General features: G+C 37.8%; 6 protein-coding genes across 12 annotated transcripts in view; 3 read left to right on the top strand and 3 right to left on the bottom strand.

Moving 5' to 3' along the window:
- Positions 1 to 12,218, bottom strand: part of Lim1 (LIM homeobox 1) — a 68,427-nt gene extending 56,209 nt beyond the window's left edge. For 2 of the 4 annotated variants that reach the window (XM_076785705.1, XM_076785707.1), the window contains exon 1: positions 11,999 to 12,218. In XM_076785705.1, coding sequence (XP_076641820.1) covers positions 11,999 to 12,179 — 181 coding nt within the window. In that variant the 5' untranslated portion in view covers positions 12,180 to 12,218. Of the gene's footprint in view, positions 1 to 5,587; positions 6,803 to 11,998 lie in introns of those variants that run through there. The other 2 variants (XM_076785706.1, XM_076785708.1) reach the window with 2 other exon arrangements.
- On the top strand, positions 11,033 to 12,012 carry LOC143352820 (uncharacterized). The gene is made up of 2 exons (XM_076785709.1): positions 11,033 to 11,593; positions 11,683 to 12,012. Exons 1-2 carry the CDS (start codon positions 11,517 to 11,519, stop codon positions 11,930 to 11,932), a joined length of 327 nt encoding a protein of 108 aa, XP_076641824.1. The 5' UTR covers positions 11,033 to 11,516; the 3' UTR covers positions 11,933 to 12,012.
- Positions 12,219 to 12,599: 381 nt separating the features above from the next.
- On the bottom strand, positions 12,600 to 13,750 carry LOC143352818 (mitochondrial fission process protein 1). The gene is made up of 3 exons (XM_076785704.1): positions 13,485 to 13,750; positions 13,191 to 13,318; positions 12,600 to 13,118 (listed from the first exon to the last, which is right to left on the bottom strand). Exons 1-3 carry the CDS (start codon positions 13,540 to 13,542, stop codon positions 12,831 to 12,833), a joined length of 474 nt encoding a protein of 157 aa, XP_076641819.1. The 5' UTR covers positions 13,543 to 13,750; the 3' UTR covers positions 12,600 to 12,830.
- A 577-nt stretch (positions 13,751 to 14,327) lies between these two features.
- Pig-l (phosphatidylinositol glycan anchor biosynthesis class L) lies at positions 14,328 to 16,302 on the top strand. Of its 2 annotated transcripts, none has more exons than XM_076785703.1 (5): positions 14,328 to 14,810; positions 15,054 to 15,135; positions 15,249 to 15,445; positions 15,514 to 15,644; positions 15,758 to 15,829. In XM_076785703.1, the coding sequence occupies exons 1-5, from the start codon at positions 14,498 to 14,500 to the stop codon at positions 15,785 to 15,787; spliced, it is 753 nt and encodes a 250-aa protein (XP_076641818.1). In that variant the 5' UTR covers positions 14,328 to 14,497; the 3' UTR covers positions 15,788 to 15,829. The 2 variants fall into 2 exon arrangements, with proteins under 2 accessions (XP_076641818.1, XP_076641817.1); XM_076785702.1 differs by having other exon boundaries at positions 14,331 to 14,810; positions 15,809 to 16,302.
- M6 (neuronal membrane glycoprotein M6) lies at positions 16,089 to 19,571 on the bottom strand. Of its 2 annotated transcripts, XM_076785699.1 has the most exons (6): positions 19,214 to 19,571; positions 18,829 to 18,975; positions 18,549 to 18,685; positions 18,298 to 18,480; positions 18,078 to 18,228; positions 16,089 to 17,993 (listed from the first exon to the last, which is right to left on the bottom strand). In XM_076785699.1, exons 2-6 carry the CDS (start codon positions 18,950 to 18,952, stop codon positions 17,677 to 17,679), a joined length of 912 nt encoding a protein of 303 aa, XP_076641814.1. In that variant the 5' UTR covers positions 18,953 to 18,975; positions 19,214 to 19,571; the 3' UTR covers positions 16,089 to 17,676. The 2 variants fall into 2 exon arrangements, with proteins under 2 accessions (XP_076641814.1, XP_076641815.1); XM_076785700.1 differs by lacking the exon at positions 18,829 to 18,975 and having other exon boundaries at positions 19,214 to 19,569.
- An 830-nt stretch (positions 19,572 to 20,401) lies between these two features.
- On the top strand, positions 20,402 to 27,435 carry LOC143352814 (uncharacterized). 2 transcript variants are annotated; one of them, XM_076785697.1, is made up of 13 exons: positions 20,402 to 20,841; positions 20,976 to 21,363; positions 21,430 to 21,847; positions 21,923 to 22,024; positions 22,105 to 22,242; positions 22,340 to 22,615; positions 22,689 to 22,954; positions 23,033 to 23,182; positions 23,258 to 23,443; positions 23,538 to 24,476; positions 24,543 to 24,734; positions 24,820 to 25,091; positions 25,182 to 27,435. In XM_076785697.1, the coding sequence occupies exons 1-13, from the start codon at positions 20,675 to 20,677 to the stop codon at positions 26,590 to 26,592; spliced, it is 4,905 nt and encodes a 1,634-aa protein (XP_076641812.1). In that variant the 5' UTR covers positions 20,402 to 20,674; the 3' UTR covers positions 26,593 to 27,435. The 2 variants fall into 2 exon arrangements, with proteins under 2 accessions (XP_076641812.1, XP_076641811.1); XM_076785696.1 differs by having other exon boundaries at positions 20,976 to 21,847.
- Positions 27,436 to 27,437: the final 2 nt, after the last annotated feature.

Raw genomic sequence — 27,437 nt, 5'->3', positions numbered from 1 at the left:
CTTTCTAGGCGCACAGACTGATGGAATTTCGAAGTCAATTTTCTCGAAAACATAGCATCGAATTAAATTAATTTGTTTTCGACTTATTTTCGCATTTGGAATAACTATCTCCACGGTTGTACTATCTGTACTGGGACACCCTGTATATGTATGAAATGTTCAGCAAATATTTAACCTTTGTACGTTTGTTGCTATTTATGACAGCCGTAGCTAGACCCATTCAAATCCTGGCGTATCAATTTTCTTTCGCGTAGGTTTTTCAACCCACTACTTTGTGGCCAAAGCTAATTATTGGAGTTTACCATTCGGGGACTCGAATTTGTTTGTAAATGAGTAAATGTGAATTTTTAAGAAATAAGAGGGTTATTCCATTTTAAAATAGTCTAGCGGCCTTTGTAGCTGTCAAAATAACTTTTGAAAGAAAAGAGGAATACTTAGCAAGCGCAATATCATAATTTACAGCTCTCCTCTCTGGTGAAAAATGTTAACTAGAAAATTCATTAAAAAAAAATTACACATAATTCTTATTTTCCCATAAATTCGATGCGTAGAACAATATATCTTTAAATAGATGATATTTGCCACAGTTACTATACAGTTATTAAATCTAAATTCAAACCAATGGGTAGGGTAATTTTTCTGCGCGAAGATTTAGGTCACAACAAACTGCCAATTGAGTAAATTGAATGAAACGTAATGAAACCGTCTAAACAGCATAATATATTCACTTAGTGCTTCAATAATGTTTGCATGTAGAGTACGAGATTCAAATAAACTAGCATAATATTTCAGCAGACTCAATTACAAAACACGCAACCGTTTGCAGCTAGGTGAATAATTGCAACGAGGCAGTTGTAGAAACAGCTTAACAAAGTTGGTAATCATATTCGGCTCGCGCGTAGATCCATTAATTGTCAATAATTATATATGTTGATCATATCGATACGTTTGAACCGCGGAAGTCAACTGCCGATAATTGCGAAACGTTCTCATTGTTGAGATTGCCCTTAGCTACGATTCCCTCGCTCCTCTCTTTCCCCGCGCGGGTTTTCTCTTTCCGTTTCTGTATCGTGTCGCTCTCGCTCGCTCGCCCCCGATCTCTGACTTCTTTTTTCGCCATTGCTGAACCCTCTAGGGTTCACTCCTCTCTTTTTTCGCGGTTTCCACCAATGGGCGGAGAGTTCCTCCCCGCTGGCAGGGTTGTCAACCTAGCAACCCTTCTCCCACCCTTAAGGTCTGACCTTGCGCATCTCATCTCCCTCCGTTTCGCTGGGAGGGCGAGAAGAAAAAGGAGGAACGCGGGTCGACATGACCCGAACCAACCCGCAGTTACCTCAAGATTTAAATCGTTCCACGCGAAATCGACTTACGAGTAATTCCTCTGGCGAAATTGGCTTCCCAAGGAAAGTCTGTGTTTCACGAAAAAAGAAAATCTATCGGGTGTCCCGGCGAATTTATCGCTCGCCGATCTCCCGTCGAAAAATAAACGAAAAAAGACCAGGGTAAACTTTCCCAGCAAAGCGATTCCATTTTCGAGAAAGTCAGCCACGGGAACGCGCCGAATACACCTGTGCGCTTATCTTGCATATAACTCAAGATTTCAATGCCGATCTCTTTTTTTCATCCGCATTTACATACGCCTGAAAAATATCAAAATTTATGCTCCGACATCTGCCTCCTGACGTCACTTTTTCTTTATGAACTCAAAGAAGAATACGCGCCGGTAAGAATTGTACGTAATCCAGGAGAAAGTCCGTTCCGACTGCAAAAATGAAACTAATGTGCGCACGTTCGCGTGCAATATACTCTTCGTACAGTTATCCAATATTCAACTTGTTGAGATTTATCATCCGACGTATACTATAGCAGACGGTAAGTTTCCTGAATCTTGTTGTTTCCAACAAAAATTCTCTCAGTTTATACTGTTTCGGAAGTTGAACGGTTTCTCAATTCTGTAATAATTTCTCGAGCTTGCAGGAAAAAGTTCGCCTTATGTTCCCTCGGCTCGAGACGTTCGCATAAATTCGGCCGTGCGAAAGATGACGACAGATAACGCTATCCTGCATCCCCTAATACGGTTGACCTTCCATTCCTAAAATCAGATACCGCGGGCCAGTTTCACGAGCGGAACGCGGAAAAAGGGGAAGAAGAGAGGCAAACTTTCCTCGAATCCTCCGAACCAGATTAGGATTAAGTGTACGTGAGACGAATGCCTGGACCGTCCGGCGAAACGGCTCCGATTAATCGAATCCGCTGGCGTGGAGCGTGCGACGCGTGCCACCTTTTACGGAAACCGCTTCGACCGATCGATAACGATTCGAAAACGATACGAAGCCTATCCGAATGGAATTCTATTCGTGCGCAGAAATTTGATTACAGTCGTCGGTGTTTACCATCCTCGCGTCTCCTGCCCCGCGAACTATTCGCTCCAAAAATACTCGATCAGACTGTGAAGAGAGCAAAACGGAGACGTTCAGCTAGTTTGCATTAACGAAGAACATTTGCTCCGTCACAAAGGAACTGCGTCCTTGCTTGCGTAATTGCATCTGTGCCTTTACGACCCGTCGAGGGGTTGTTACGTTCGAAGCAAGAGAAAAAGCATCAATGTTTTATATTTTCATAATTAATACCATTGCTGATTTATCTTGCTTGATTTCGAGAAGAAGCGACTTATATACACGATTCTCGGCATTATGTCAGGGAATCGTTCGCATATGAACTCGCTTGCTACTTCGTAAAGAATAATTAGAAATGTTTTAATGATTATTATAGTGCACCCGTTAGGAGGACACACCGTTGATCGGTATCGTGTCGAGCACAAAGTCAAACAAGATAGGCGTCAATATTTTTCTTCGAGCCACCCTCTGGGAGACATAAGCGCTCTAAAACTCTTTCGCTCGGGTATCTGCGGTATCGATTAGTCTTACAAGAAAACCAAAGATATCCCAGCGAAATGCTAGAGGCGTAGATTCAAGAATTTCCGAAGAAGAATAGACACCCTAACAAGACAGCAGAGGATTGAAATAAAAGACACGGGATCCGTTGACAATCTTCGATTGCAATGGCGGAAACGAGGACACGCGAGACGATTATCATTCATTAATTCGTCGACTGCATTAAGAAGGCGATCTTCCGTCGCTGCGATTCAGCGTCTCGGTCGGCCGTGTAAAAACGGTGAATTTTCAATTACCGTCCCGGAATATTCGGTTTAATATCTGCGAGAAATTACATACTCGACCCGGTTACGGATACAGTCGTGACACCACAAATCAATCCGTCGATTTGACACTAATAAGCGCTCATGAATTAAACATCGATTCCTGAACAACAAGTTCTTCGGCAATCGGTGCAGCCCTCTCTCTCTCTCTCTCTCTCTCTCTCTCTCTCTCTCTCTCTCGACGATAATCGGCCGCATGCGTAATTTTACTCGCGTGTCGGAAGGCGAAAGATTTCCTCGAATCGCTGTGGTTCGTTACGCACAATGACGCGTGTTCGACCCTGTCCGAGGCGAATTCATCCTCGTTAGATCCGAGCCCACGGAATGATCCATGGAACGATTCATCACAGCGGTGGATAAAAAATTGACGCATTCTTATGACATCCAAATTACGGTACGATCAATCACGATAAAGAAAGGAACGGCGTTCTTGCACTCTGGAAAGAGTTCGCGGGGAAACCCACCCCGTTCGGAAACGCGAAAGATCTTCGAAAAAGGATTCCCCGGGGTTCCCAGGATCTCGCAAAGTTCCCGAGTGGTGCGAAGTTTGAACTATGTATTGTAATCCGTGGAACAGCTGAGCGCCTACTCCGGAGCATTGCGAGGGCTCTTGGTTGTAAGAGAAAACAGTTGCATTTTTCAAATTGTGAAGTTGTCTCAAAGTTAGAATCGCATTTCGCTCCAGCTAGTCTTATGTCGAACTCGACTCGACACGGAGGGTTTTGCTTATTTTGAATCGGTGTTGACGATTCCGAGACCATTTTGCATACTACAGTGATAAAGCAATTTGTAACACACTAATAGAAACACGTATTATAAACGTGTTGTTTTATTTACAGAATTATTCAAATACGGTTGAACGCTGTCCGAAAATGGTCAGATAAATGCGGACTAGCTGAAACAAAGGTTTCGAAAATCGCAGAGGATTAAGGAGCTTCTTCTTTCGACGTGTCTTCTCTAGAACGCTGCCTATTATCTACGACTAAAGAATGAACTAAGATTCCAATGACAATTTTCCTGACATCCTTTGTACGAGTTGTTACAGAACTGCACCATTGTTTTGTTCGTGCAGAAGAATTATTTCAATGGAAAGGATTAATGTTGAGAGAGAGTATAACAGTAGCCTCAGTGGTACGGTTGCTGTATCCGACAAGAGGATGAAGCTTTCAATGATAGAGGTCACAAGTAGTTCTCGAGTACATTTTGTAGAAGCCATAACGCAGCAGAAAGCTACCCTATAACAGATTCTACCAAGTTTCAACACTGCAGCGAACATCCTTATACAGTGAATTATATATAATTCTATACACAGGGTGTCCTATGTGTGTGAAACATTATCGGCTACTCATATATCTAGATTCGTAATCCTTATTAATTACTAGACTGCGGATTTTTATAGAAAATAAAAATTGTCTGAATTAATTGCAAGGTACAAAAGCTATATAGATATTTATTTCTCTTCTTAATAATCCGAATGGTTTGGAAATAGCACAATAATATTTTTAATCAGTTAAGCGCGTTTGCTAATGAATTGTTAATTTCTTATCGAATAAAAATGTAATTCTTTCTCATTTAGCTATACTTTTTTCGTAAAATTTATAATAGCCGCATTTGGCCTGCGTTCGACGTGTATATTCGTCATTGCTTGATTTTAATTCCGCCCCGTGAGGGATTTTTAAAATTAAATTCCACAGTTAACTGGTTAAATGGCATGAATATGTTTTCACTGTTCTGTATTGGAAATATACTCATTTTTATCATAAAAGCCACAGTCTATTAATTACAATATAGTGTTGGGGAAAGTCTCCCGAGTAAACACATAGTACCACAAGATAAAGAAATTCTTTCTTAGAACATAGACTTGTATAGTTTCATAGAGGGTGCTTCCGAAATCGTGGTACATGCTGCCGAGTAGTGATTCTAAATAAAGAAACGAAAAATAAAAGAATAACAGTTTTTTTGTTCAACGCCTCGTTTTCGAGAAAACTGAGGATGGAGATCCGTCGGGTCCGCGCGCGCTGGTATTTGCAGTAAGTAGAAACGGTGGGTCATGAACAGACACATCAGCCGATTTCCATCTAATAGCACGCGTAGCCGGTGAATTTTCAAACACGACTTTCTCGAAAACGAACGCCGTTCGATTTTGAAACGACTATTGGAAGATCTCCGGTACGTAAAACGTTAATACGAGTGTGATGAAACGTATAGCGAAAAGCATCGTACACCGACTTCGCGTACTCCTCGTTTAGTCTCGCCGTAGCCAAGTGGTTAAAGATGAATGCTCGAAAAGGGTTGAACCGTTCAATTCGCGAACAGAGGATGGAGTAGACGAGGTAAATATTATTTTGTAGAATAATGGAGTCCACTTACCTATGTTACAAGCCTGGGTGACGGGCAAGGGTGCGCAGCAAGGCCCGCCGAGGGTCGCGACCCTTATCCGGGGGGTACCAACCCCCCCGGGGCCCCCTCCCCCGCCACCGGCGCCCCCGTAACCCTCCACCTCCCCAGCCGCGACTGCGGCCACCCCTGTCCCCACTCCTTCGCCGGGCCCGGGACCACCACCAGGCCCACCTTCCACGGGCCCGTATCGGCCGAACGGTCCCGAGGGCCCCAGTGCACCCACTTTTACTGCGGTGATATCCCAACGGCCGTTAAATCGCACTTCTCACACTTCCCCCCGTTTGTTGCCAGTTTTCGTTTTTCTCTCCCTGCGCGCACTCGATATTTTGACAAATCCCTTTTTCCCTTCTTCTCTGTCTTTAACTATACATCTATACATTTACTTGTCCCGTTCGACCCCGTGCGTATCTTCTCTTTACGCACGATTCTAAAACCACTGGTTACCCCTTCAACGTTTTTTATCCGGTTCTCGATCGAATAATTTCTCTAGCGTTCTCTCTCGTGTTTGATTTTCTTTTTTTTTTTTTTTGTTTGTCTCTGAGCAGTTCGTCTCACTGATCGAATTGAACTTATAGCGGGCCCCGGTTCTGGGCACCGGATTCTCGCCCTCGTGGTTTCCCAGCTGACAGAGAGATCAGTTCCGTCGGCACATCACGACCCCGTGTTACACGACGCTCAAGATCGTCCCGTCTCGATTCCCGACACTCCGCGGTCGGTCGTGACGTCACCGATGTGACCGGTATCGCGTCTGAATCTGTCAGACGCGACGTGCGCGTCCGCGCGATGGACCGCATCAACAATCTCGCGATCTGTTTGTCAGTTTCACGCCGTAATAGTACCGATCTCGTGCGCGTATACCAATGCGGCCTGTCCGCAAATATGTATCGTTCGACCAGGCGAATGATATTTTTCTCTGGACGAGCACGTTTCGCTTTTCGTTAATTGGCCGAACGGTATCAATCGCGTCGAAGGGCCCGATATGCGGTGATATCGAAGGAACCGGGGCGAACAGTGCGGTCCGATAAGCGGCATACGAACGAGGATCGCGGCGATTCCCGAGCACGCTCGCCTCGAGTTCGCCAGCCAACTGGCTGCACCTGTGACAGCCGCGAGGGCCCCCCTCTACTTGGACGAGACGTCGCGCGCCTCGGTGAAACCGGCTACGCCCATTGGCCACGGCCACGGCGCGGGACCTTTCGCGCTTCCCCCCGATTGGCCGGCTAGACCCCGCTCGGGCGTAGCCAACCCCGTGCGCCGGCAGACATGGCCGTGGAATGGCTGCGGATCTATCTCGCGGCGCACAGGACGCTTCTGTCGTTGCTACTGCTTCTCTGCCGCTTCTGCCGGCTTGTGTTGTTGCTCGAAATAGCCTGCCGCCTGATTCTCCTCGTCTCTGACGCGCTATCGATCCCTCTTCGGCGTATACCGAACAGAAGAGAACCGAGCGAAATGCCACAGGTTTCAAGAGAATCTTTGCCTCTCGCGCCCGCGAAATATTCCTCCCTCCCGCTCTTCCTCCCACCCCCCTTCCCTTTTCCCCTCCGTCCGCGCTTCCATCCCACCCTACCTCTTCGCCCCTCCCAAGTTGCTCCTCGTCCGTCCCCTTTGCTCTTATTGCCTTCTCTCGCCTCTATCTTTTCTCTCTCAACCGCGATACTCTCTGATATTTCCTTTTCGTTCCCACTTTTTAACCCTCTCTTTTCCACCCACGAGTGTTCTTCGATTCGTCTTTCTCTCTCTCTCTCTCGCCCGTTATTCGCGCCGATAGCACGCATCCACGCGACAAGATGTGTGCGTATGGGCACGTGTGTGTGTGTGTTTGTGTATGTGAAGGTGTAGGTGTGTGTGCGTGCGCGTGTATATATACGCTCACTGTTCGCGACTCACGAGACATAACCTTATCGCGAGGCTCGTTTTGTGACGGAGGCGTGTACCGAGGCGACGCGTTGCTTTCTATCGATTAAGGACCTCTTCGCGCTATTGTTCGATGGTTTGGTGCGGACTCTTCGCCGCGAGCCACTTGCAACAGTGTTCACGGAGAGTTGCGAGCCGATAGACGATTAACTTTGTTTCGACCGGCCGTTCCAAGACCGATCGGAATTCGCGCGTGACAACGCTCCGGGTATTGTCCGGTGAACAATTAGGTTCCCGAGCTGCGACGCTTGGAAACAATACAGGCCAATCGGATCGTTCGACTGTCCGTTTCCTTGAAGTATTTCGATTTCGATAGGTTCGTCTATTTATTGTATCTTGAATTTATGGGTGAATTCGCCGGGTCTGGGATTTGGTGCTGGTGAGCGCGCAAAAAAAATTTAATGGTCGCTCGCGTGCGGTCGTAATTAACCCTAAACAAGTGGCTTCTATAAATTACATCGCCATGAACTAGTTAAGCTTATTACAAGGGTCGCCCATAGACTACTGAAAAGCTGTCGAGATTATTACAGGGTCCCGTGAAAAATCGACCGCCACTTAGATGTGTCAATTTGTAACGGGACGTCCGAGTAAGTATAGTCCTTTGCCATCCTCCTCTATGCTCCTTTTGTGAATGGTGACTGTATCTTTCGGATAGAAAACTCTTCCTTTCTCGCCTTTCTAATTATTCCTCGCAAGCCGGGTGTGTTTGCAGACTTCGTAAATGCGGATACCTAGATCCACTTAAACACTTCCTTATCAATTTTTCCAGACGTATTTTTAAATGTACTTCACAGAAATTTACAAATTCCCCTATTATCCCTCGGGAGTTGGGTCCATTTTGACCCAGGGTTATAAACGTCACATTCAAATTCTAATCTTTCAGCAGTGAGTTTAAATTATTAGCTGTTCCTATTGAATCGAACAAGAGGACTAACGAATAAATATAATAAATTTCTAATGTACAGGGTGAGTCGGTAAGAACTACTATCTAAAAGAACTCGTTACCTATTTGGTCGAATCAAAAAATGAACGAGTACAATTTGATTTTCTATGTACATCTCATTTTTCCTGAGATATCAAGGTGACCTTGAGTTTTCTCAAAGGTTTTTTCAAGGTTAACTTGAGGTGATAATATTGTAGGTCGCTGAATTCGTTCTTCCATCGGCAACAATGGGGTATTAAAAACAGGTGTGTCGACTTTGAAAAGGGTCAAGGTCACCTGGATATCTCGGAAAAAGATGAGATATAAAAAGATAAAATTCTACTCATTCGATGCGTTCATTAAAATGCTACATAATTAATTAACAAGTTCTTTTATGTAACTAGTAGATATCAACTTATTTTAGATAGTTTTTACTGACTCGCCCTGTACATTCCACATTTGAAAAAAAAATGCCCAAGGATTAAACTTAACCATTATCGCTCCGACCATCGAGCGCGACTGCCGACCGGCAACTTCAACTTATTTTCGATGCGTGCTTGTTGGCAAGATTTTTTTTACTGTTCGCGATAAATGAATGACCAGCATTTGGCCTTCTCTTCATATACACAGCTGCTGATCGCAACAATTGACCAGCACGTTGCCTGACAGGCACACTTGTAGTAGGACGTCGGACATCGGGGGTGCCTGACGGGCACACTAAGAGCGATAAGGATTGCTGGTAACTATATCATAGTTAAGATGAACTAAAGATATTGCTAATCAAGCATCAAACGTGAAATTTGGAATACAACGTTAAACATTTTCACCATTAAAAATGCGCAAAGGGAAATTAGTCAATAAATATATTTCTTTGAACATACAGCATAATCGGTAACTGATGGTACAACCGAAAAGGGAGTGATTCTACATAAAACAAATAAGTCGAAATAGGTACACATAAAACCGCGGTAGAAATAGTGTTAATCAAGAACCATAAGCCATTTCGATTTAACTACTGCTGTTGCCATATTTACTTCATTATCTAATTCTGTAAGTAATATACGTATAGACAGTACACATCAAACTTTATGATCAATTCCTCCATAAAATCTTACCACCGTGGGTCAGAATAATTCTGTATGCATCCCAGATCATCCGCCATTCGAGAGTTAACCGCCTAGCGGTTATACTGAAGAGCGACATGGGGTTATTTATAACCCATGCAAAAATTTTCATGGCACACTATTGTAATTTGGAATTAATTTTTCTACGAAAATATCTATCTTCTTACATCGCTAATCAATTGTTACATGGACGTTAGCGCAGAAAGTAAAAACAAACCGAAACCAATACACCTAATCGCAGATAAGACGTTCGTTCTAGCGAAACTTTTATAGGTAGCTGTAGCTGTCGATCGAAAACTCGAAACGAGCGTTTCTTCCGAGAAACGTTATTGATATAATTTCGACGGCATCTACATGGTATCCAGGTAATCCAATGGTAAAAAATCGGTTGAACGACTGTTCTGGTTTCCTATAGTATTTACAGAATTACTCGTTCGAAACGAACGACTTCATCGCGAGAACGAGCGAGTACGGTTTACAGCGAGCCTCTTTACGATATTCAGGATAAGAACTGTTATTAACACACTCCTTAAAGTTTATTGTCAGATCTCGGCGATCCCGGGCGTCGCGCTACTGTGTCCGTACACCGCGATTTCCGCGATTACCAGCAGTCGATCGTACACGACGTTATCGGTATCGAAATGCTCTTCGAGTGCATCCCGTTATTACTGTATCATAAATCTCGCCGTAAACGGGGATACACGGAATTTCGTAATCAGGAGGAACCTCGGGGCTCGAATTCTTTGCACGTTTTATTCGCGTCCCGGCAGGCAGTAAATCCTGTTACGTCAACTGTTAAAAGCCACTAAAACGCGGTAATACGCAATAACTGTACGAAAATTAATTAACACGAAAATCATATCTATCCGCAAATCAAGCCCTACTTAACTTCCATATATGCATACACCGCATACTCGAGTTTATCTGTGAGAGAAGAAAATTTATACAATACCCAATACCCGTCTGAGTCGAGCAAATAAAGAAATAAATTCGAAAGCACCATAATCTGAAGGAAAGAATTCATTTAGTATTGCCATATACGTTACTTTGATGCTCGGAACAATATTGAATTTATACTCTTGTAATATCTTGTTATATGCAAATCATCATTTTGTGCCGATCAGTGTCGAACATGCGTAACAGATACTAATCTAAAAAACATTGACATTTAAATAGACTAGTTACATGCGAACTTAGCTTACTAACGGAGAAAATAAATTTATAAAAATTGTCGGATTGCAAGAATACACTGTGTACTCTTACATTCCCTTTTTGAAAATGGAAACACTTTTTTTTAAATAGGAATGTTATTTTATTAATTCTTACGCCACTACTACTGTTAATTTATCTTTTAAAATCGTTCCATTTGTTTTTGCTGACAAATAACAAAATTGTTACAGATATTGTGGATAATTATACAGGGTGTCCCAAAAATATTGTACTTCCTTGAAAGGGGTGATTCCTGAGGTAATTTGAAGTAACTTTTTCCTTTACGAAAATGTTCTCCTCGGCATTGTTAAGGAATTATTAACGAAAAACACTGACCAATCAGAACGCGGCTGCAGTGGACAGATTCCAGCTCGGCCAATGCCAACGCCGCGCTCAACGGGACCTGTCGCCGAGCGGGAATCGGACCGCTGTTGCCGCGCTCTGATTGGTTCATGTTTCTCGTTAATAACTACTTAACGAAGCTGCGGAGAACATTTTCGCAAAGGAAAAAGTTAAAGATCTGAAACTATGGACTCCAACGACTACGATGTTATTGAACATCGTAACAAACATGTTTCCTTGTATTTGTTGGCTGTCACAAATGCATAAAGATTAATGGTCATATTTGAATGAATTTTTTTTTTTTTGGATTTCCGAAAACGAATGTGTCTAATCGAAACGCTCGAATAACATCAGCAAGTCTCCGCAGCCGTGTAAATGCAACTTGTTGATGCTTGAAATAATTGCGTTCGAAACGGAATTCTCTAACAGCATCGGATGCGTTAGTCGGTCAGTAAAAACCCCGAGGTCAGTTCCGTGAACAGAGAAATACGATCAGTTTTTCTTCTTGACTGACGCGGCGATTGTACTTGCGAGAAAAAAACTATATGTCACAGGTATGACAGGCTATTCGTTCCTACGCAACGCGGAGCCATTGTTCCGCGGCTAGCTAGTCCGGCCCGACAAGACGATAAATGGGAAAATGAACGTAGCCTGCGAGTTACGATCTTCCCGTGCACGGTAATTATTCTTGGTTTTCCAGCGGTCCTGTTCGGCTTATTTAAACCTACAGGATCTAATGAGAAAGTCGCGAACCTGAATTTCAAATTATCGGAACCCTGGTTCGTTATTCTTTATTCCTTATAATTATGCTAATTTTCTCTTTTCATAGCATACTGTTCGTAATTATAAATTCAACAGTTTGTAAATTACCAAAACATAATGTAATTGCACGTTGCTCATCGTACGGGAAAAACAAGTCGCTGCAAGAGTCGAGATTTCCACTGTGTCTGATCACACGCTGGATAATGCTACTGCCAGGGTTGTATGTAACTAACAGAGCCGACAGTAACTGCCAGGAATGCAAATCATACTGGTCGATTATTGATTCCATATTGGTAATGAATAATCTGTATGCAAAAAATTTAGATCGTTTGTTCGTCGACAAGTATTTTGTTATTGTAGATAGGTAGGACACCTTACGTGCTTTTCTTCACATTTCTTCGGTTTTTTAAAAATTTTTTATAGAAAAAAACATCTTTTTTTACAGAAAAAATTGAAAGGGAAAGTAATAAAAGCAAAATCGTATAATAAAATATTGTGAAGGAAAAAAATTTTAGAATTCATGTAATTTCATATTCCGAAGTTTTCTCGGATCTGACGTACTTTATAAAATAATGCAATTCTACTGTAGATACAAGAAATCAAGTCATTAGTTAAATTTGGATATTAATTTTATTTGTAGTTTTTTTTATGGTGAGTAGAAGTTGATCATTACTCAGATGGGCGAGGACACGAATCGAAAACAATGAAGGATAGTAACATAACAGATTTTTTATTCAGAGGGTAAGTTGCCCTGAATACTGGAGAAAAAGGAAATTTTGTATGTATTATACAATATAATAAAATATGCATGTAGTCTTCGAGCATTGTAGTTGATCATTTTGTGGGAAGATAACAAGCAATAATACTTTCATTTTGTTGGAAAGTTAATTAAGTCTAAGATCTATTGTCTGGAATTTTTAGTTATAGTTTACACTAATGGTCATTTAGGGGGGTATCCTACCCACTTCCTATAAGTAACATTCATGGCTTCGTCTACTATATGATCTATGGGCTGTATTATAAGTGGTATAGAAACTAATCCAATTACAGTAGATATCCATCGACTTCTTACGATGGGGTTACAACTTTTTCTTTGCAAACTTTGAACAACAGCACAAATTCTATTAATTGTGAAGCCTGGAATTAAAATAGATGCAAATGTTTGCCATAATAAAGTATCCGACATGGAATACAAAGCCCTTGTGGTTGCGTCTTCGGACAAGTTCCCCTAAAACATGATATTTTTGTGATCATACTATTAACTAATGTTTTCAACAATTTATTTTACAACTTAACTTACATTAAACTCCTTCCATCCTGTGTGAATTGTATCTGCAAGGACATACCCTGTAGTGATAGCATAACTGAACCATACTACTGAACATGGTGCAATTGGTCTGAAAGCTTCTCCGACTTCATTTGTGTATCCTATAGAAATAATTATAATTTTTAGAAAGACAATTAAATAGTATATTAATCTGAAAGTAACGATATAAAGGCTGATCAAAATGTTGACAATGATGATGATCATTACAAAAACGAAACTATGAATGAAAATGTATGTAACAGTGCTTGATAACCTGTTTTTTATTACCCAGGTATCTTACAGGCGTCTCACGAAACACGTCCACTTCTTTTTTCTCTTCTGTCATTATAAAACTTTTAATTTTGTGCTAACCTTATCCTGAATGACATAACCAAAATTTACATGTCAAAATTCTTCAATATTGATACGCCACTTGTATAGCATTGGCGTAGAATGCGTTCCATTAAATACATATACGCTACGTAAACTTTATTTCTAATAATTAACTTAAAATTTAATAACCCCTTCAAATCAAATATACTAGATGGATTAAATTTTCCAAATAAAAAATAAAAGGAAGACTCATATGACAACAAACAAAAACAAAATTTAAATAAAATTTAAATTCCGAATATAGGGAATTTTAAGTTTGAACATCCTGCAGTACTGTGCCATTCGTACGCGGCAAAATATTCGAAACTGCAGAAAAATGAAATATCATAGATTCAATTAAATTTTTAGGCGAAGGTCCAGTTTTTCGAATACAAATTGAGATTAGCGTACTTATTGAACTAAACTAACCATCTTACGAATTATGCATTAAATATTTCATTAAGAGTACTGCATAATGAAAACTATATTGAGTTCGAAGAAAAATTTAAATTTACATGGGAAAAGTAACAAATAGTACTATATGTTCATTAATAATTCGGAAAATATTTTGTATTTGAAATTTATCGCGTTTATATTTTGCATAATCGTCTAGCAAATGTAGATGTGGTTAGAAGAAATTCAGCGAATTCTATATTGAAAGATCCAACTTGAAATAAATGAAAAACCTTGTCAAGAAGATCTAAAAAAAATGTAGATAAATGTGAACGAGCATTATACAAGCAGTTTGTATCGACTTATCCAAGTATGGCGCCCAATCCTATTATCTGGTTTCTGCACAACATAACCTTACGATGTTCTGCTAAAGAAAGAAATCTTATCCCGAGTTTCCAAGGGTAGCAGGCTCTTCCAGAAATATGACAGGACCGTAATCCTCGTAAGTGGAAGTAGTTCGTACATCGTCATTAAAAATGTTAGATTTCGAATTTATTAAGGAATACTTTAGTCTGCAAATTAATGAAGCAATTTGTTGGTGGTGGTATTACATAAAAGAAATATCATGGCAATTGCTAATTGCTATTGTTGCCTACCTTTGCGTTTGCATTTGCCTTTATTCAATCTTGAAGAAAGTCAGCCACAAAGCGTGGCAGCTTCCAGGTCCGCCTGCCAGAATATTATTAGTTACTGCTCATCCGGATGATGAAGTCATGTTCTTTGGTCCGCTACTCTACTGGGTTACAAAATCAAAGGCTAGTGAGCTATACCTTCTTTGTCTTACTACCGGTACGGAATTCAATTTATCAACTATGGATGATATAAATATAATATACCTACCTATGTGTCCTGTTGTTGCTACATACGAATTTAATTTTTAGTGAAAGCAAAAATGTAAATGCTTTATTAACAACTACTATACAAGTAAAACAGCCTTATTAACAACAGGATAAATTGTCAGGCATAGTACAAATAATACAACATATAAATGAGTACTTTTGGTTTTTCTTATAAATGTAAATGTTCTTTTAGGTGGACATAAGAGGAGAAAAGAAGAACTATGGGATTGTACAAAAATATTAGGAATTCCAGAAGCTAATGTAACTATAGTAATGTAAGGACAATTTAATTTATTTAGTGTGCAACAAAATTTGATATTACATCCACGAATGTAGGCACATTCTATCCTTCTAATCTTCTATCATAGTTCAATAAATGCATGTATAGGAGTACAGAGTTACCTGATGATCAAAATGTACAATGGCCAACAGAAGTAGTGGCAGAATGTATTTTACAACATGTAGAGACTTATAAAATCAATGCAGTTGTAACATTTGACAAGCATGGCATAAGTCGACACAAGAATCACATCTCCCTATACTTTGCCATAGCTGCGTTATGCATTGAGAAGAAAGTACCATCTTGTTAGTATCACTATTTAGAACACCAAATTAGTAATAAATGAATACTAAGAAAACGAATTTCTTTTCAGATTGTAAGCTATATGTGTTAGAGTCTGTGAATATAATTAGGAAATATGTACAACTCCTAGATTTACCAATTAGCTTATTAACTGCTTCATACTGGTATTTAGTGACATATGATCAAAGGAAGACCATAAGAGTAAGTCTATATTTCTGTGTATTAATTTCTAACGATAGTACTCATTTTGTGAAATATAGAATACATCTGTCTTTACACCATCATTGACGATATTAAGTCCCTTATTTCTATAGGTCCAACACGGGTACAATGATATATTTTGAAACTGTTTCTTGCCTTTATAGAATGCCATGACTGCACACAAGTCTCAATATGTCTGGTTCCGAAAGTTGTACATGATATTTTCACGGTACACTTTCATCAATACCTTCCAAGAAGTAAGTGCACTCGACCTGGAGTTGGATCTCCAGTTTTACGATGAATAACTCATGGTGATTTATACAAATTGTACAAATTGTAATTAATTGTACATAATAATAAAAAGGAAATTTGCCAATTAACACGCAACAAACAAGTTTTAACGCTCGAAAAAGGAACATTTAAAATATTTTCAAAAATCGCATATGCGAAATAGAAAGTAATTTTATTCATTCTTACAGGAATATACAAATGTCTAGAAACGAAACTTGTAGCGCATAGTTAAAAAAAACAACAAAACAATAAATCCATTTTTTTATTAAGTGTAACCTGCGCAATTAACTTATCTTGTATGTAAATAAAATGTAATTGTCAAATTGATAAATGCTTACCAAGTGTGCGCAATATAATATTACTGACATTTGTTTTCTTTGAACAAACTTATCCTTTCCTCGAAACTTATTGCATGTTCAAAACAACTACAAATTATTAAGTAATTTGAGCAAGTACAGTTGCATTCTAAGTCAAACTTGGTACTTATATATACTTTAGAATTTGTCTCTTATTAATAACATACAATATGATATAACAGTGTAATATTTTATTATACATTGTACAATAACGTACGATATGATTTTTTACTCGCTGCTTAAATTGCATGAATTTGGCACAATCGAATCTTGTGCATTCAAAATATAGTTTTAATCAATTTTTATTGTTACATTTTATTATCTATATCCATGTTTGATTTTCTGAAGTAATTGTGCAATGGCAGTTAAACTTCAGTAAGAATTCGTGAAAGATAGAGTTTGATGAAATGATATTCTATTAAATGCAACTGCAATAGATAGTAATTTATACGAATGAGAACGTGACGAGAATATTAACCATTTTCTTACTTCTCCAGTACATTTAGAATATTTGAGTAGCAATGTACAATAAAAGTAGCTTCTATAGAAAAAAAATGCACTTCTTCTAGCGCACAAATCTCAATATGAACATTAACAATACTTAATATATAGTCTGCATTGTTAGACAGTCTTATATAATATACAGACATCAGCAACCAAATATTTTTGTGCACAGCAGACATTTGTGTATATAGATATAAATATATTTCTATATAGAGAAATTAGAAAGTATGGGTCGACTGTGTCGATATCAAGAGATATCGATACATTGAGTGGTCTTAACGATGCGTAACAATATATACTCTGTGTGCTATACACTTTGTGCTTCGCGCATACTCACTGTACATTTTCATTGTAGATGAAATTCTTAGTCATCTTTAAACGCACACGAATTATGGAATCTTGTCTTAACTTATTCAGAATGCCATGAGATATGGGCATAATTTGATGGATTTATTAGGCACAAAGAGCAGAAACATTTATACGAACTTTTTCATTACTTGTTTGTACGATATTCGATTCTGTATATATATGCCCATACCATTTTTTTCAACATCCCGTGAATTTCAACAATAATGGAATGTTTAACACTACAATATATCTTATTTGTTTCTAATCATTACCTAATTGAGTTGAAACTTGAAAACGAGATAAATGCTTATACGACAGTCGTATAAAATGGACGGCATGAAGTGTTCCCGCAAGATCTTCAGTCAATAAACTACTGCAGTAATACTCGATTCGTAGAATACTGAATTTAGGTACAGAGAGAAGAGTAACACCAAAATATTTTCTATCCTTATAGAGAAGAGATCTTCTATCTCCGATAAACAGGAGTGGCAGGTTTACAAAGGGTTCATAGCGAAGATCTCGCGGGCCGTATCCTAGAATCTATCCTTAGCACGATGATGAGAGCTCAAAGTTCCCATACCAGGTTGGGGAGAATCTGCATCACCTGGATCTTGCAGGTACTGAAGTTCTTGTAATTCTTGGAATTTCTCGTGATCTCGGATATGTGCGTAATTAGCAGATAGACACATCAAGTAGTGTATAAGACTTAACACAACTAACATCGCAGCTACCGTTGCCAAAATAAACATGACCTCTGCTTTTTCCACAAAATCTTTACAAAATAGTTTTACCTCATGTGGTCCACATACTTTCATATCTTCCACTCTAGTATTATTTGGGAATATAAAACCTACGTGAACAAAAACACACTTATAATTTTAAGATTTTTACGAAATCAATAAAAATTTTGAATGTAACGTACTGCAGAACTTACTGAATTGAGTGAAATCGATGCACTGATCAAGAGATTGAACTCTGGGATTGCTACACAGTCCCCAGAATATAGTAAAGATCCAGGTAATTATAACCAGAAATGCGAATATTAAGAGCCAACCTATTTGTAGAATGTATGTGATTGTCATGAACTAAAAAATGAGAGACATTATTATTTTATTCATTTTAAGATTATCATTTGCGAGCGCATAGATACATACAACAGCGCAAGAAATACGACCACCAACTCTGGATCTCCATGCACGGTATACTTTGTGTCTTGTAGCTCCAGTTGCGAGGCAACCAACGCATAGTATCATAAAACCCAAAGCTGCCATACTAGCACCGAGTATTGCAAATGTTAATTGTATTGCTTCCAGCCATCCGAGCCGTAAATGAAATACCTAGTAATGCATTTATTCATTAAATGTGTTATATAATACATTTATAACAAATCAATATTTTACTGTACCTGATCCATCATTAAAGAGCCCAGTGTAACACCTCTGTACATTGTCCCACAAAATATGCCGACTCCCAAGCAACACATAATAGTTGCAATAAGAGTGGCATATGGCACTCTAGCCATACAGTCATTGCATATATTCCCTGAAAAATAACAATAATATAGTTTTACCTTACAATTGAGTATGATTTCATTATTTTTAATATAAATATTACTATAAATCTCTTAATAGCTACATTGCACTGATTCCTAAGTAATAGTCATTTCTTCGCTTAGGAAAACTTACTGCAAGATCTATTTTCATACTCAAGTCCATGAAGACTTTTTTCAGAAAATCTGTCTATGCTAATGTTACTCTCAAATCTTCTACGCAATGGAAGATTGTCACTCGATTCTTCATAGTTTCTCATCTTTAATATTGATTAACAACAACCTGTTCGATTAAGGTGTGAATAGATGACTGAGACAATGAATGAGTAATCTGTCCGCATATACATGTTACAGATAAGATTATGAAACGTATCGTACGCGAGCATTTGCACTATACTTCCTATAGATATTGACAGGTTGCTAAGAAACGGATTACATAGTATTCTAGGAAAGGGTCATTTATCTTATAATCAGGTTATCTTTCAAAGAATGAAAATATCATGTGCGAATTATTTTCTTACCCATGTTTCCTATCCGTTATTGTACGAGGTTAAGTTTGTTGCGAATGGACACTGCCCCTCGCCAATTCCAAGATTATAAGACTAGAACGACGTATAATTGCGGGAAACGTGTGGGATGTCATTAACTAATACAATAGAACGACATTCAATTGCTGCAGTAATTGAGAGAGTTCTAACCGTCGACACGTCACACTACTTGTTTATAGAACCCCATGAGTTCAGACAGATTGACGTTACGAACTAAGGTTGAAACGTTGAAACAATATAGTTTCAATTCATGCCACAGACCACAAAACTGAAATGGGTTCTGTTCGATGCTAAAGTTAATGTAGGAAAAGATGGGTACTCTGGGCGAGAGCACTCTCCTTTCCTCTCTAGCATATATATGTATATACATAAATATACACACATAGGATACTTGTGTAGTACATACAGGCCACGGCCATATGATGACATTATACAATAAACCCGATCGCGTTTGGACACCGACGATCTCGTCGATGGTTTGGATACTTTACCGTCGGATGTAATTTAGATATGTTCAATAGTTTAAGTTGTATTTTGAAAGGTGGCAGCACATTTGTATTTGCAATTATGACTAGTGGTAAGTTATCGGCCAACTTTTCTCGCGCATGCGCGCCCAAAAAAGTAACGTATCTGTATTATGAGGAAAAGGTATTGGGGCCGTGGTATCGGCGGGAAAGTACCGGAATACTTTATGATAAGTTATTGTTATTATTGGATATTATTCCGAAAGGCACGGGTGACCGATCGAGATGAAACTTGGTGGATATGTAAAAATCAACATTCTGAACAACTTTTTCCTATACATGTAACCGCCGCTCAGCCATAGTCTCGGAGATATTCGCGAAAAACTATAGCTACTACTACATTGAATTTTGCTTATACGTGCACATCCGAGTCGTGCGTATGTGTCAGCATGATGCGACTGCTCATCAACCCACCAAGTTTCATCTCGATCGGCCACCGGTACCTTCCGGAAGTACAGCCTTAATATTCTATTATAAAATGGCAGCTAATTTTAGAGAAGGAGCTACAAATCATAACAATTTTTAAAAATTTTGCAGGGTGATCAAGGTACCCTATTTTATCAAGAATTTTACTTTACTGAGGCTAAAATCGCCGCGCATGCGCGATAAAAGTTGGCCGATATCTCACCACTGATTATGGCTAGAAATTGAATTGTAGATGATTGTAGATGACAAACTATATACATATTGATTCTATTAACGTTAACTAAAGCTAAGTTGACAAAAAAGAAACAGAATACATAAAAGTGTGTTTGTTAATTATCTTTTGTAGGTTAAAGTGGTGATTGTTGCACGGATTTGTACTTACTGATCTGACGCGTACCAGTTTGTTTCAAATAATGTTAACCTAAATTAGCGATAGATGTAAACAAGTAAAGAAGTTCAATCATGCTCTGTGCACAGAAAATAAATGGATCTGGAGAGAAAATCTAAGAAATCTTTACCTCCGTCAGTTAATGGGAAAATTCATGGTTATTTGAAGCTTGTTATAGATGAAGTTGTTTGGTCCGAGAGAAATTTTGGAGAAATTAAAATATTTGCGTCTTGGTGGGGTGAAACTGTTAGTGCTCAATTTAGGTAAAGGATTTCAGTTTCTTTAAAGAGATTACGTTTGTATAAATGTACCGTAGTACAATTAGTTTGTGTTTAGAAACTCAAATTTACTGTTTTCAATTGCTTTGTGAACTACATAAAGTATAGTTTCTTTTCAGGCCAGTGGATGTTGCAAAAAATATCACAAGATCCCAGTATGAAACAACAGAAATTTATGCTATTCGTACGAATATAAATCTATTTCAGGAATACGTTGAAAACTGCGAGTGTATAGAATTAACAGTTGTTTCCGAAGAGAATAACATAGTCCTAGGAACATCCAAAATCATAGATTTATTAAAAGTCTTTGAATCTAAGCCCTATATTGAATATATACCGATAGTAAATGAATCTAAAAGTAAAATAGGAGAAATACATGTTTCCATGAAATTAGAATATGCAACAAAACTTTCAAACATGCACATGAAACCAAACAAATATGTTAAAGAAGATGGTATTGATAATACTGTGCCGATAACTACCGATGGTTATAAATATTCAGAAAAGGTAACAAGTAATATACAGAATACTTTGAAGGCCAAGGAATATGAAATTTATAAATCCATTTTAAAGTCAAAAAGAACAAAATTTCAAAAACCTTTGACCAAAGGTAACGAGGAAGCTATGGATGAACTTGTTACACAGATTGTTGCAAGAGCACAAAGACTGAGAGGAGCAGTATTAAGGGAATCGCGTGGTGAAGATGTTTTTGATTACAGTGATAATTCATTGAGTGGTAGTATACAGTCTCGTGTGTCTCCTAATGATAACACCAAATTCTGGGAATATCTTTTGGACAGAGAAACGTCATCTCTCGACGACCACAAACCATTATCTATAGTCGAATCGACCTCTCCTACTGCGAGCTCGATAGATTTTACATCCGATAGTTTCGACGTGTGCAAACATAGTAAGAGGAAAATTAAACCGAACGATACATCTTTTGAGCAAACAAATTCTTCATTGGGAAAAATGTATACTAAACCAAAAGGTACATATCTCGTTTAAATAAATATTCAAGATCATCTAATTGTATGAATTAACATTGCGATACAATATATTTCAGAAAATTTACTATTGGACCGAGTAAATAGTATTAGAATTTTTGTGGAATCATTTGCCCTGACTTCTGCTGGTTATAGGCGTGTTAAATCTTCTTTCTCATCACGTATGTTTATAGAATGTAACTAGAGAATTATTGAAATGCATTTGTTCGCTGTCTTACAATATGTTATTTTCATTTTTTAGATCATGATAATACTTTCTTGCATCCTACTTATTTTATTCAGTACGACATGACTTTTGAACATGTTAAATTAGGTAAAAAGAAATCAGTGAATAATAACAAGTCTGTAAGAATAAGTTCTAAAAAGCAAACAGATCAAGGTATGTTCCGATTTATCTAGATAATATTAATTTTTTTAATTTTTCGTATATTTATTGTCAATAATATAATAGTATTAATAGAGATTTCACTTTACAGAAATTTATTTTAACCACGATGGTATCTATGAAATATCAAAATTAAAATCGCACACAGAGTATTTTGTAAAGTTTAAAATATGTATCCGTCATTTTAACAAAAAATCACTGATTGAATTAGGTGTTGGTACTATGCACGTTAATGATATTATAAAAACTAAAAATTGGAGCACTACACAGCGTATAATTATTCTCAATAAGGGAATAAAGATTGGAGAGTTAAGTGTACTTGCAGAATTAGGTTCAGATTTTGTTCATTTTGGAAAGCAGTATATTGGTAAGCATAAGGCATATTTTTATAAGAAAAATTATGTTAATACTGATATTTCAAATATTTTACACTTTCTTAGATGATATTATATCTTCCAAAGAAAATATTCCCAGTTTGAGAATGCTGCAACAATTGAGCAGAAATAAAAATAAAAAAAGATATAAAATTGCGACGGATATTCGGCCAGAGACACGTAGCGAGCTACCATCGATTTCAACCCAAGTAAATCGTGTAACTACTGTCAATGATTTGCTCGCTACAACCAATGTATCTCGCTGTGATACAGAACGTTCTGATGGTAGAAAAATTACTGTGAAAGATCGAGAAAATGACATCAATGAAAAAGTATAAAAAGCACAATTTACAAGACAAGTATTTTTCTAGTGGGAAATTATCGTTGCTGAAAGAATAATTATTCCACAGGTTTTACTTCGAGGCTTCGTATATATTGCAGAAGGAAAAGAATTGTCAGAATTAAATACTTACTTAATATGTAGAGCATTTTGGACGGAGGACAAGAGTAGAAGCCCAATTTTTACCAACACGAAAAATCCACTTTATCGTTTTTCTCAAGTAATTGTTTCATTTTTCTTGGTTTTATTTTTACAATTCATTGTTTATTATGGTAATGTGTTTTTTATGTTGCAGATAGCACCTGTTGCTTTTGACGCTGATTTATTAAATCTTATGGAAAATAATTACATAATCGTTGAAGTTTATTATAGAAACAATAATAATGTAGATAATTTATTAGGATTGGTAAAATTGTCTATACATCCATTATATATCGCGTATAGAGATTCGCACGCACTGCCTCAGTTGCTGTCGTCCAAGGTATATATAAATGCATACTACATACTAATTTCTATGTCAGAAAAAGCGTTTTTCGATTAGTACGTTTGCAAACTGTTCTATTCGAATATTTCAGTATCCTGTCGTGAGTGTAGACGAATGGGTGCCGATTATCGATCCCGTAACAGGTCAATCTCACGGTCAATTGTATGCATTGGTAGCTCTTGGAACCACGGAACAAATTGCATTATTAGAAACTTCAAGAAATTTACGAAATACCAATAATGCGTCGAATTGTTCTGAGAATTTGTCTGAATTGGTAAATGATCCAGAAACAAGATTGCAAAGCGATCGACGATTTTCTTATGTCAGCGATTTGGTAGAGAAAAAAATGTGTTGTTTAGATTTAAAAACTCAAGAATGTCAGACGGACATTTCAACCATTAAAGAACTAAAATTGAAAAAGATCTCACAAGAAGAAACAAATTCGGAGGATTTAATTTTACATAATTTAGTGGACCGTTTAACAGAAGTTTTAAATATTGACAAGGATGATTCGAACAACGAAATAAGTTTAAAGGGGAAAAAACCAATACCTACAAATGTAAAAGAACACATATGCATAAGTGACTTAAACTTCAATAATAGTTATTACGAGAGCGATGGTAGTAGCATTAGACACAATTGTCGCTTACCCACAGAAACGTACAGAAGTGTTGGTGTTGGCGCCGAATACGAAGAAGAGACAGACCAACAACCAAACATTGATTACACCAGTAAAGTATTCGACTTACCATCTACAATACATAATAAAGAAGATGACTCAATGGATTCTGAGAGTAGTCAAACAATGTTTCGAGCTGTCGTTGAAATCGAATGTGCATTGCATTTACCAAAAGTAGAAAAGTTTAATGAGACCATTGAACCCAGTACATATGTATCTTTTCAGGCTAATAAATGCGATCCATCGAAACATTTAAATTCCTGCATGATTACCAATGTTTTCCCACAAAGTTGTAATCCTACGTGGAACTGGAAGAGCGACGTACAATTGCCAGTGGAATTACTTTTACGTGTACGTAATCGTTAAATTGTCTAAGAAGTGGACACTTTTTTCTTCTACAAAATTGTCTTTTTTTAGGCTGAAAAGAGATTGATATTAAAAGTTTGGCGCATCGTAGACTCGGATACAAGTATGCAAATAAACTTGGAAAGAGATGTTGTTATTGGATTTTCTGCTATCGATATTTCAGTCTTAATTTCCGGTTTTCCAATAATATCCGGATGGTTTCACATAATGGACTTCTCTGGAGAATGCAACGGACAAATCAAAGTATCGTTCAGATTTAATTTTTCGCATGCGTTTACTTCGTTTGTTCGTTTGTTCGTTTGTCTGTACGTTAACGTTTATATTTTAGGTGTCCATAGCACCATTGGATAACTTAGCATTGTTCAAGAAACCAACGTCGACGTTGGGAACAACACGAATTCCAGTGTATGATACATCTCAATTAAATTGGTTACCATTAAATGTCCCGGAGGTACATACCAACGACGCAATAAGAAAGGATATTTCACCAACTCTTGTGCAAGTAGAAACCACAGAACTCACTGAAAATCAATTGGCCGACTCTATGTCGTATGTTGGTCTTGAAGACGCATCGATGCCATTCTTATCTTTATCGCTAAAGTAAGAAAATTTATTTTCTCTTTTTTGTTTTTGTTTTGGGGGAAGGGCGGGGGAGTGATCTTATCATTACGAAATTGATACTTTTTCTAGGAAAAAACTGACCGAATTAGATGAAATTACAAAACGTTTAGAATTACGGTTGCGTGACATTACAAACGCAGCTTTCGAAGATTACACTGATAATGAATTCGATTTAAATGAATCGAACAGCGATGTAGAAAATAATGATTACAAAAGTGCGGGTGCAATAACATCTGTTGCAGACACAGTTAATGACAGTGGCAGAGTGAGACAAGTACTTGAATCGAATACGAATCAAAATACGTCGAGCGAAACTGAAATTCGTGATTGCTCGTCTGAACCTTTTGCTAATATTAGCAAAATAAACAGATCTGCAAAAATGACATCCGGTTCTTATTACATGGCAAACTCTTATGCCGAACAGAATGTAATCGATTGTCAAGTACAACATGGAAATGAAGAATTCTTAATGCAAAACATTCGAACATTGGGAAATAGTCCCTCCGATTACCCAGAACGGGGAACGAAAACCCATATAAATTATTTACTCGATAAACTATCTTTACAGTTTCCTCTACAATCGCCTTCGACTTCAACTGTGCCAATGATAAGTAACACTGATTTATTGACAAATTCCCCACAAAACAGTAACGTTATGCGGAATAATGGTACGTGCTTGAGTTCTTGCACTCAAAAGATCAACGCTTGTACAATACTGAAAGGGACAGATGGTGCAAATGAACGAAATATTGAAACTTTCAAAGGTCACGCGACAAATTGCTCAACTAATGAAAATAAACACTTGCTCGAAGCGTCGTCACAATCTCAGATCACTAACAAAATGTCGACAGTCATCCGTGAAGAATTAACTTCCGAAGAAAACAGCAATGCGTCAAAATACGATGGCTTAACAACTTACCTGATAGCTTCAAACATTCGTCACATGGACTCGAACAGTGTTTTCAATCCACTTCTCTATCAACATTTAGTACCAGATTTTTATTATTCGAATACATTGCCAGAGGAAGAGGCCATCGAACAATTAGATAATCGTTACACTAAAGATTTGATTACGTCGGCGAGTATCCAATTAGACAATGTACAAAAGACGACAGAGATCGGTGCGTCGTCATCGGCAAGTGCTGAACTATTTCGAACGGTACCGTTTGGATTGCCAGAAAATATTGATAACGATGATGTTAACTTAACTGTCGTTCGTAAAGTCAGTTGCAACGACTTGTTAGTAAATAATAATAATAGTACAGAGTCAACCACAACTATGTCGCCTGAAAATACTTCGGTGAAACAGATTGATCTTGAAACGACTGAACATAGTTATTCTACTTCCTCTGAAACATCGGACCTCGTGTTATCGAGACAAGCTCCTGATGGTGGCAATCCTATGGAAGATATCACCAAACAATCAATTTTACAGCAAATGGACGACGACCAAGACTTGTCGCCAAACAGTCGTAACTAGTTACTCGGTGAAATAATTGTTTCGATGACTACAATTAGTGAGCATATTACTTTACTATTAAGCCGATTACTTTCTAACGTAAGTAAAGCCGAATAGAATTGCATATACGTTACCGATGACCGAATGTCGAAAACTATTACTCGTTTGTCGCCTATGAAGCATTTATGTGCATCGCTTTAAAAAGTAATATACATACGACATACCTGAATAATGTACGGTGAGACGATTCTGACATTATTTTCGATTTTGATGCTAGATGACTTATTGACTCCCCTTGTGTGTCGGACACATATTATACGCAGACTGAACACTTCGCGAGTGCAATGATATTGGTGCAGGAAATTACTGCAAGCATTGTCAGACATAATACATACATATATCAATACTAATTAAGCACTTATGTTACTTGTATCTACTACATACGTATACAAACATTTTCGTATATCACTCGTTTGCTACAATGGAGTTCTAAATAAAGAATTCGATTGTTTTGAATCATTACAATTGGCAAGAATATGTTATTAATTGCTGCCATAAATTCTTACGAAACTCATCATTTATCATTTATCATTTATCATCTGCAGCAGCGAGTCAAAAACAACCAATTTCATACTATGAAAATAGTGTTGTAGCAAATGAGCGATACGCGAATACTTGTGCGGTCACATTTTTATTTTTTTATACAGCGTGTGTACATATTATATTTAAAACATAAGCATATATTTAAAAAAATGTATAAATATTGATTGAATTTGAAACGAATCAAATCGTTATGAGACATTCTTTTTGATAAATAAATCTTTGCATTTAAATGTAAGAAGAAGAAATATACATATAATATTATT

The sequence above is a fragment of the Halictus rubicundus genome, chromosome 3, assembly GCF_050948215.1.
Source record: "Halictus rubicundus isolate RS-2024b chromosome 3, iyHalRubi1_principal, whole genome shotgun sequence".
In the NCBI taxonomy this organism is placed as follows: domain Eukaryota; kingdom Metazoa; phylum Arthropoda; class Insecta; order Hymenoptera; family Halictidae; genus Halictus; species Halictus rubicundus.
The sequence above is the reverse complement of the archived record's forward strand: the minus strand, read 5'-3'. Positions and strand labels throughout refer to the sequence as shown.

Coding starts and splice junctions, on each gene's coding strand:
- LOC143352820 (XM_076785709.1), top strand. CDS start 11,517: ATGCTTGAAATAATTGCGTTCGAAACGGAATTCTCTAACAGCATCGGA. Junction 11,594..11,682: donor CGGTCAGTAAAAACCCCGAG/GTCAGTTCCGTG, acceptor TATATGTCACAG/GTATGACAGGCTATTCGTTC.
- LOC143352818 (XM_076785704.1), bottom strand. CDS start 13,542: ATGACAGAAGAGAAAAAAGAAGTGGACGTGTTTCGTGAGACGCCTGTA. Junction 13,319..13,484: donor GACGCCTGTAAGATACCTGG/GTAATAAAAAAC, acceptor TTATTTCTATAG/GATACACAAATGAAGTCGGA. Junction 13,119..13,190: donor CAGGATGGAAGGAGTTTAAT/GTAAGTTAAGTT, acceptor ATCATGTTTTAG/GGGAACTTGTCCGAAGACGC.
- Pig-l (XM_076785702.1), top strand. CDS start 14,498: ATGTTAGATTTCGAATTTATTAAGGAATACTTTAGTCTGCAAATTAAT. Junction 14,811..15,053: donor CCTTCTTTGTCTTACTACCG/GTACGGAATTCA, acceptor ATGTTCTTTTAG/GTGGACATAAGAGGAGAAAA. Junction 15,446..15,513: donor TGAGAAGAAAGTACCATCTT/GTTAGTATCACT, acceptor ATTTCTTTTCAG/ATTGTAAGCTATATGTGTTA.
- M6 (XM_076785699.1), bottom strand. CDS start 18,952: ATGAGAAACTATGAAGAATCGAGTGACAATCTTCCATTGCGTAGAAGA. Junction 18,229..18,297: donor GTCGTATTTCTTGCGCTGTT/GTATGTATCTAT, acceptor CTCATTTTTTAG/TTCATGACAATCACATACAT. Junction 17,994..18,077: donor CATCGATTTCACTCAATTCA/GTAAGTTCTGCA, acceptor TTGTTCACGTAG/GTTTTATATTCCCAAATAAT.
- LOC143352814 (XM_076785696.1), top strand. CDS start 20,675: ATGGATCTGGAGAGAAAATCTAAGAAATCTTTACCTCCGTCAGTTAAT. Junction 22,025..22,104: donor TAAATCTTCTTTCTCATCAC/GTATGTTTATAG, acceptor TTCATTTTTTAG/ATCATGATAATACTTTCTTG. Junction 23,444..23,537: donor CTCAGTTGCTGTCGTCCAAG/GTATATATAAAT, acceptor CGAATATTTCAG/TATCCTGTCGTGAGTGTAGA.